This window comes from Geospiza fortis, unplaced genomic scaffold (genome assembly GCF_000277835.1).
Source record: "Geospiza fortis unplaced genomic scaffold, GeoFor_1.0 scaffold161, whole genome shotgun sequence".
In the NCBI taxonomy this organism is placed as follows: Eukaryota; Metazoa; Chordata; class Aves; order Passeriformes; family Thraupidae; genus Geospiza; species Geospiza fortis.
The window spans coordinates 839,664-847,468 of record NW_005054375.1 but is presented as its reverse complement, the minus strand read 5'-3'; the positions used below and the strand labels follow the sequence as shown (position 1 = coordinate 847,468).

At 39.7% G+C, this 7,805-nt stretch overlaps 1 protein-coding gene across 1 annotated transcript in view; it reads right to left on the bottom strand.

The window, feature by feature from the left end:
- The window catches only part of PHEX (phosphate regulating endopeptidase homolog X-linked), a 101,812-nt gene that overhangs the window by 33,200 nt on the left and 60,807 nt on the right, over positions 1–7,805 (bottom strand). The window contains exons 13-14 of the mRNA XM_005424887.2: positions 6,042–6,119; positions 4,356–4,459 (exon numbers count right to left, since the gene is read on the bottom strand). Coding sequence (XP_005424944.1) covers positions 4,356–4,459; positions 6,042–6,119 — 182 coding nt within the window. The remainder of the gene's footprint in view (positions 1–4,355; positions 4,460–6,041; positions 6,120–7,805) is intronic.

The following is a 7,805-nucleotide window of genomic DNA, read 5'->3' as shown; positions in this document are numbered from 1 at the left end:
CAGTTTGCTCCAGGTCTGGCTACAATTTCTGTGTGCTTTATCTACTCACAGAATGATAGAAAAAAAAGAAAGGCATTACACATTCCAAGCTCTTATTAATTACAAAGTAAATAAATAAAAATTCTAGAACTGTTTACACTGTTTTTATTTGCTATAAGTTTGTGAAAAGGGGACAGCTTTGAATGATGTCCTGTAGCACTACCTATCTACTTCTGCAGCAGTCAGAACCTAATTCTGCAGAGTTGTCACTTGTAAGGTTGAGATTTCTCTTGCAGAAATAAAATGTGAAACAGACACTGAGATAGCAATTGGGGCAGGAACTCTCTTAGTCTGTGTTCTTGAGGCTGAAATGTCCTCTGATATTTTCTTTCTGTGTTAAGAGTATAGTGTGCTATATTGCCATTCATGAACAGGGATGGTTGGGAACATTTACAACACAGAAAAAAGCTTATTAGTTTATTTAATTCTCTGTAAAGCACAAATTGAGTTTGCAATTTGATCCTTAGTTTTCTGAGTTGGAAGAAATATTTCAGTTTTCTGTTCAACATTCAAAGTAAGAAATAAAAAATAAATAATCATGTAAACAAACAAAATGAACTTGTGAATGTACAAAGAATTAAGCTGGTTATAAGTGAAAAGCTGTACAAAGTTTCTGGAAGCTGGAAAATGTCTTCCAAAGAAAACACTAAGAAAAAAAACTATATGGGAGGCAACCTTCAAGGTGACTTTCAAAATTGTATTTCCTCTTCTCATTGTTAGTCTCTTATATATTTGCCCATGTAGAAACAGATTATTGTTCCAGGCCAGGCTGCCATCTGTCTCCCTTAGGAATGGACAAGCAGCTAGGATGGTAAGGCTGGGCCCAGCCTTCAGCGCCACATCACTGCATAAATGAGGCTCAAAGGCCAGGAAAAGGCTCCAGGAGGCTCCTTTCCAGCCTCTCCTCTCCAGGGCAGGTCCCAGCCACACAATTTCCAGCAGCATCTCTCCAACAGACAACAGCCTGCCCAGTGTTTTTGATGGCTGCTTTTCCCTTTTTGCAGAAGGAGCTTTTGCACCATCCTTAGAGGTATCCAACCCAGAACCTCTCAGAGCTGCCCTCCCTTGTGGCAAACCAAGAGCCAGGGCTTACACTCAATAGTGTGTGGTCAAGAAAAATAATGATAAGTCCTGGAGGAGACCCCAGAATCCTCTCATAACATCCTTCCTTTGTATCATCTTATTGGGATACCAGACATCTGCATCCCCACCTCTGAAAGTCTAGTGAAAATTGAGAAAGATTTGGCCAGGTCTAAAAATCTTGAATTATGAACTGACTTCAAAGGAGAAAGATGAATAATAATGAAGTGGTGGGGCCAAGAAGTCCTCTGATGCTTTGTTATTTGCAAGTATGATACCAGTGTTAAGGAGGACAGATTCTGTCTCTGATTAAAATGTGCAGGCATGTGTTTGTACACACACACACACACACACAGGGATATTTGTATGTATGAATGTGTGTGACTCCATGGATGGAAAGGCAAATGCAACTAAAACCCTGACTCTCCTTATTTTTCCCTTCCCATGGCCACCACTTCCCCCTGTACTGCCTTTCACTTTCCTCTGCTCCAGCTGGCTTATGACGATTGTCCTCACACCTGGTGCCCACACTGCCCCTTCCAGACTCCTCCCTGGGCCCTCTCAACCTAACCTGGGCTGGTTTGTGCACCTCATTCCTCAGCTCCTGCACAAATCCCTTTGATTTCACTCTCTGCTGATACCTGAGCACTTTTTTTCTTGCTGAAGAGAGCCAGCTGTGAAGGTGACAGTCACCTCCCCAGCCAGCTGTGAGGATGGCAGCTGGCACCAAGGCTGTTGTTGAGCACAAGTGACACCTCCCAGAGCTGTGGTGTCCCCAGGGGAGCCTGGCCCCAGGACTGGCAGCAGAGGCAGCTCCAGCACCCCAGAGCCTTGTCACAGCTTTAGGGTACCAGTAGGGCTGGGTGTGGCACATCCCCCACGCCCTGAGCAATGAGAGCTCATCTGAGTTCCTCCATGCTCCCCTCTCCTGTTAGGCAGATAAATGCCAGGGATGGAGAGAACAGAAGAGAGAATAAAGATTTTTGATAATTACTCCTGCTTTAGGTTTTTTTTCTTTTTTTTTTAATTAAAAATTGTTGAATTTCCAAAACAATTCTCTTCCACTTTGTTATCCATATTCCCCCTTGTTTTACCCAACTGCTTTGTCTTGTATCTCCCATCTCTGTCCATCCCCTGATGGTTTTTCTCTGGTGTTTTGATTGAACTATCATTTTAATTTCACATTTAGCTGAGGAAAGTGATTCCAGTTTGAAATAATTATTGAGAAACATGGACTGTCTGCTAAAAGAGTACAGTGTTTTATCTTTTAGGTGTAATATTATTTTAGCAACTTTTATTTTATTTGCTTAAACACTAATTTTCTTATTTATCTTTTTTGGTCCACAACTTTGATGATCCTATAATATCTATCTCGAAATATAAATGTTATGCTAAAAGCTACTAAACTAGGGAAAAGAAGAAATGAAGCAAATAGAAACAAAACCCCAAGGGTAATTAGCTATCAACATAGCACCAACCCTCATCAAAAATTCTGTGGAGTTATATGAAATATAAATGTTTAAAAAACAAAAACAGAAAATTGGAGGAAAAAAAGAAGGCAAAAGCATCAAAAAGCAGTGGAATATGATGATTTAAAAGTGGGAAGTAGCTAAAAAGTGGCTGATATGTTTGAGGCCAGGTTTGACAAGACTTAGACTGGTAAGTGGGAGTTATTGGTTTAGTTAAATAATTTTTTTTTAAATTTCTGGAGGCAGCAATGACTCTGTGCCTTGGTGTCCCTCAGCAGGCAGAGTGACACCACTTTCAGAGCTCTTTTCTATCACTGAACAGTCGCAGAGACAGAATAATATCCCAGCAGGAGCCCTAATTATCCCTCCCTGCCAGGGCTCAGGTGAGATTACCTCCAGCCCTGCAGAAGGCAGAGCAAATAGCTGTGCTAACAAAGGGAAGGGACCAGAAATCAAACTGGCATCCCCCAGGCCTGAATGTTCTCTGAGGGCTGACAAGAAAAGAGCTACAAAGGTGATGATGGCTGTTATGTAGTCCTGGGAACAAGAAGGTAAGACAGGCATGAGAAGGGTTCAATCTCGTAGAGAGCAATTGGATAACACTTTCATTTTTTAAGCATACCCATGTGACAGCTCTCAGAATACAGTCCTGGGGTCAGGGGCTGCCTGCCACTTGATTTCCTCTCAGGGGAGCTTTCCCATTGTGCCAACAATCTACAGGTTCTGCATCAGTGCTGGCTGCCCCAAGGCTGACCACTGCTATAGAGAGGCCAGTGCTGTTCCACTGCTCTCTTGGAACTGCTGCCCTGAAGAGAACACACCATCATGGTCTGGTCCTGGCATGCAGGAAAATCCCTAAAATCATACCCCTGGGTTGACCAGTGCAATGTCAGAGAAAGCTGTGATGAGAAGGTAAAATTCACAATTAAATCTAACTTATAAATAATGCCTTGAACACACAGGGCCAAATTAAAACACTTAAACCATGAGCAACCTTAGTTTGTCCCCCTATCTCATGGACAGCACAGAGCCACCCCCAGAACAAGGTATGGTTCAGTTTGAGCAGGGTTTCTGGAGTCCTAAGGAAATAAAACCACTGGAGCTAAGCACTGGCACTGATTTCAAATTCTGTGTATAGAAGAAGTCATTTTTAAGTAGCATGATTAGACTAATTAAGTTCTGCTTAGGTTTTAATTTGCATTTTAAGGATTTGATTACCCCCAGTAAGAAAAGAGAATGATTCTCTTATGTATTTTATGAAAGTTTGTGACACAATCTGCACTCTCATGTTTACAAATAAATAAAAATAACATACATAGATTCAATTATGCTTCATTCTGTATCATTGCTATCAACAGCAGGTAACTAACAATGCTGATTTGTATTTCTAATAATAGCATTATCTCTTACTATGATTTCATTCCTACAGAATTTAGTTCATAAATCCCCGCTGTACCATTTCAAACTCTAACTGTGACCAAGAGACATAATCCATTTTTAATTGCAATTCAATTACCCCTTTTTTCATTAAATTAAGTTTAAGCTTCAAGCACATGACTACTCTGCATATGAACAGGGATACCTTCAAAAAGAAAATTCACAGGAGTTTCTGAATAATGGCAGTTTGCCCATAGGCTTTTTGTGGCATAACATATTTCTGTTAACATAATTCTATTAAAACTTAATATATAACAGTATTTAATATATAAATTAAATAAGTTCAAATATTGTTAGAAGATTATGTAAATTTGCCTTTTGTCTACTCACTCTGTTTTTGGAACTTCTTTTCTAAGCCAGTAGAAATCAGATTGGGCTGCGTATTTGCGAGTTTGCAATACATTGCCAAAATAATCACTTTCTGTAAACTTCAGCTGTACCAAGAAAGCACAGACATTTTTAAAGCATGTCCAAAGAAACAAAAGCTGACATAAAACAAGCAGAACTTTTATTTTATATGAGATAATTACCTAATTTTTTTGCGATTATCAAAGCAAGTAAAATTTTCACACTTGGTAGGAAGAATAAATACTTTATGAGCTTAGTTAAAAAAAACACAGTGGCTGAACAGATCTGCACAAGGGTCTGGAACACTGGGAAAACTCTTCATTGTGCAGAGTGCTGCTGAAAGAATCATAAGCACCCAACAGTGCATTGCAGACTGCACATTTCCATGGCTATTATTAAGAGAGCCTCTTTCCCAGGAGGAAGTAGGCTTACTTTTATTTTTAAAAGTGCATTTTAAAACCACTTCCAACAATGTAATGAAGTCCCTTTTTCAGTTTGCTTTACATTTTATAAAAAATACTTCATATTCTGTGCCTTCTGAGAGTTCTACCACATTAAATATTTACAGCCATAGGGCTCCATGCTTCCATAAGTTTCCAAATCTAATAGCATTCACATACACAAAACTAAACAGGCAAGGAAAAGGGATGTTAATAGGTTATAAATCCCTTTCATCAGTTTAAAACAATTCTAGGATTTCTGAGGAAGTTGCTCTTCAGATGTAAACTTTGGTTTTGAAACCATGATTAACAAGTATTTTTCACCAGCCATTGCCACTTATCTGAGCAAATAATGCCATACACTGAGTGATAGAGTTGGACACATGCTCTGTCTCATTGCACTGTTTTCATGCATCATCTCACCCTACAGCTTCCCTGGACAAGGACTAGGCTGGTGGAGTTGGTTCTCCCAGTAAATGATGCTTCTGTTTAGTGTTTGTTCATGTGCTCTGGCAAAGACGATGACAGCTCTTGTATTTTACTGCTTCAGGATTGAACTTGTGTTTCTGGTTTGCCTGAGACTTTCAGCCATACAATTCATCAAATGCATGCCACAGCTGGGAAGTAGTAAAATATATTATTATTATTAATTTGCCTTCCTGCCTTAGTTAGGCTGAACAGGTGCTGGGGCAGGAAGGAGTCCCCCACCGTATCTTTGTCCAGCAGGCAGCACAATAGGCCTATACATTGGTTAGGACCTCTTGGCATGATTATAAACATCAATTGTAAATTAAATTCATAGCCTGGAGATATGAGGAGAACGTACATACAAGCATCCTAAATTGTGATATTGTGAGGTAAATGGCATTAGGCTTTTTGAAAATCATTATTTTGAGAAAAAATTCTTTTGGTATGTTCCATTTTCATAATTAAATGCGAAATCATTACAGTGCATGCTTAACCTTTAAAATGCTTAATAGCAGGAAGGTTCTTTGCACCCAGGCAGAATTTACTCCCAGCAGGCCTCATGATCCCACTTAGATACAACAGCATTGACTATTTAGATAAAATTTAGAGCTAGCACGCTTCAAAAATAAAATAAAAATAACCAGGCAAGCACGAGTCCAGGTGCATGCCAAACAAAAGACTAGCTTTGACTTTAGACAGCAGCAAAACAGAGCAAACAATGGCTGCAATAGATGAATAAAGCTGCAAGCCTGGCACTTACTGTTTTGATGTCTTCATTAATATATGTGTCATTCATTATAAACTGAGGGTAACCAACTTTCGCCATAACTGCTTTTGCCTTTGAAAAAGAAAAAGAGAAAAAAAAGTTTTGACAGATAAAACCACCTCTCAGCATACAGCTTTTTTTTCTTTCTTGCTCAGTTTCCACTTGGTATTATTACACTTCCCTGGAGCCATCCTAATGTAACTTCAAAACAACCTGTCTACAAGGTAAACTTGGTGCCACAAATGAGCTCAGCATCACAAGGCAGAGGGTCCAGATTCTGTTGTCAGATTATCACAGTGGGTCTGTCACTGCCTGCAGAGCTCTTGCGTACTTACAGCAACGTGCCTGAGTGCAAAACCTTAACAGCTGATTTTACCTACAGGGTTTTGTGTTAATCAGATGGTCAAATGCCTGTTTGTACACTGTTTTCCAAAGGACAACAGGAAATGACCTGTTTTGCTATGGCACAGTAGCTGGTACACATCCAACTGCTAAAATAGATTTGATGCACAGATGTGAATCAAGCTTGATCCCAGCAAGTGCAGCCTGGCATTTCCACCAGGGCCACTTCCATTTGCACCTGAGGATGGGTCCTTTTCTGAAGAAAACTGTACGTTCTGAAAACCACAGGACCGATCTGTGTGTAGTTTTCCAGTTTCCCTCCTTTACTCTGCAGTCTTTGCTCTTCTCCTAATGCCAGCAGAGGTGTTAAAATAAGACACTTCATTTTTCATTAATCCTCTTTCAGTTGTGATTTGGTCCCAGCATTTATGCACAACCTGTGCAAACAGTCCAGTGTGAAGTAGCTGTAGTGAGTATTCCCACTTTGTAAATCATGGTGTGAGTTTATAAACAGCCTTGGTAATGTCCTCACAAAAACACCAGCAGGTCACTCCAACACCCAGAATCTCTGTGGAAACAAGTTTACAGAAGAAAAGCAGAAGTACGCTAAAAGATAAGGTGACATACAAAGAAGCGGAATGTTACAAGTCCACAGGATAAATTACAGCTATGATGGACTAGGTTAGCACAAAACTTTCATTTTTTTATGTTTTCATGATGCTGAATATAATTTCCCCATAAGTCTTTGGAATTCCCTCCATCCTTCAAAAATGCTCCTCTGTGGTCATCAGACTTTGATGTCAAAACTCAAATTAATATTGCAAGATATGAAAAACAATAAATAATTGGCCTTTAAACCAAGTTCAACCATACCAACCCTGCATTCTGCTCTCTATGAGCTGGGCCTGGGCCTTTTTTAGGGTTCAACAACTTTTATTTCCTTTTTGCTTCAGGGACTGACTGCTTAAGGGAAGATTCCCTTCCTCCACATCTCCTTTCCCCTTCTCCCACTTCACAGCATCTCAATACAGCAGGGCTTCCTATACAGCAAGACATAAAACCAGCTGTTCCACAGCTTTCAGAAGAAAGGTGATGGAGGATTGCTTCCATTTAACCAAAGTCATTCTGTCTCCTCTTTTATTTTTCAAGAAGAAAGGCCTCTTTTCGTCTTCAAACTCCTTCAATTTCTCAATCTCACTTCCAACCCAAAGTCATAATCCTCCATTTGTGACATCACAATTAATTGTGGTTGAGATAATTAAGATGTCACAAACAGAAGATAACAACTTCAGGTAGGAAATTAGCAGCAGGAGCAGACAATCTCTTAAGCAAGAAAGATCCCATTGTCATGCAAATTGCCCTAGTAATAAAAAAAGCCATGGAAGAAAAATGCTGAATGGAAAATATGAAATGAGC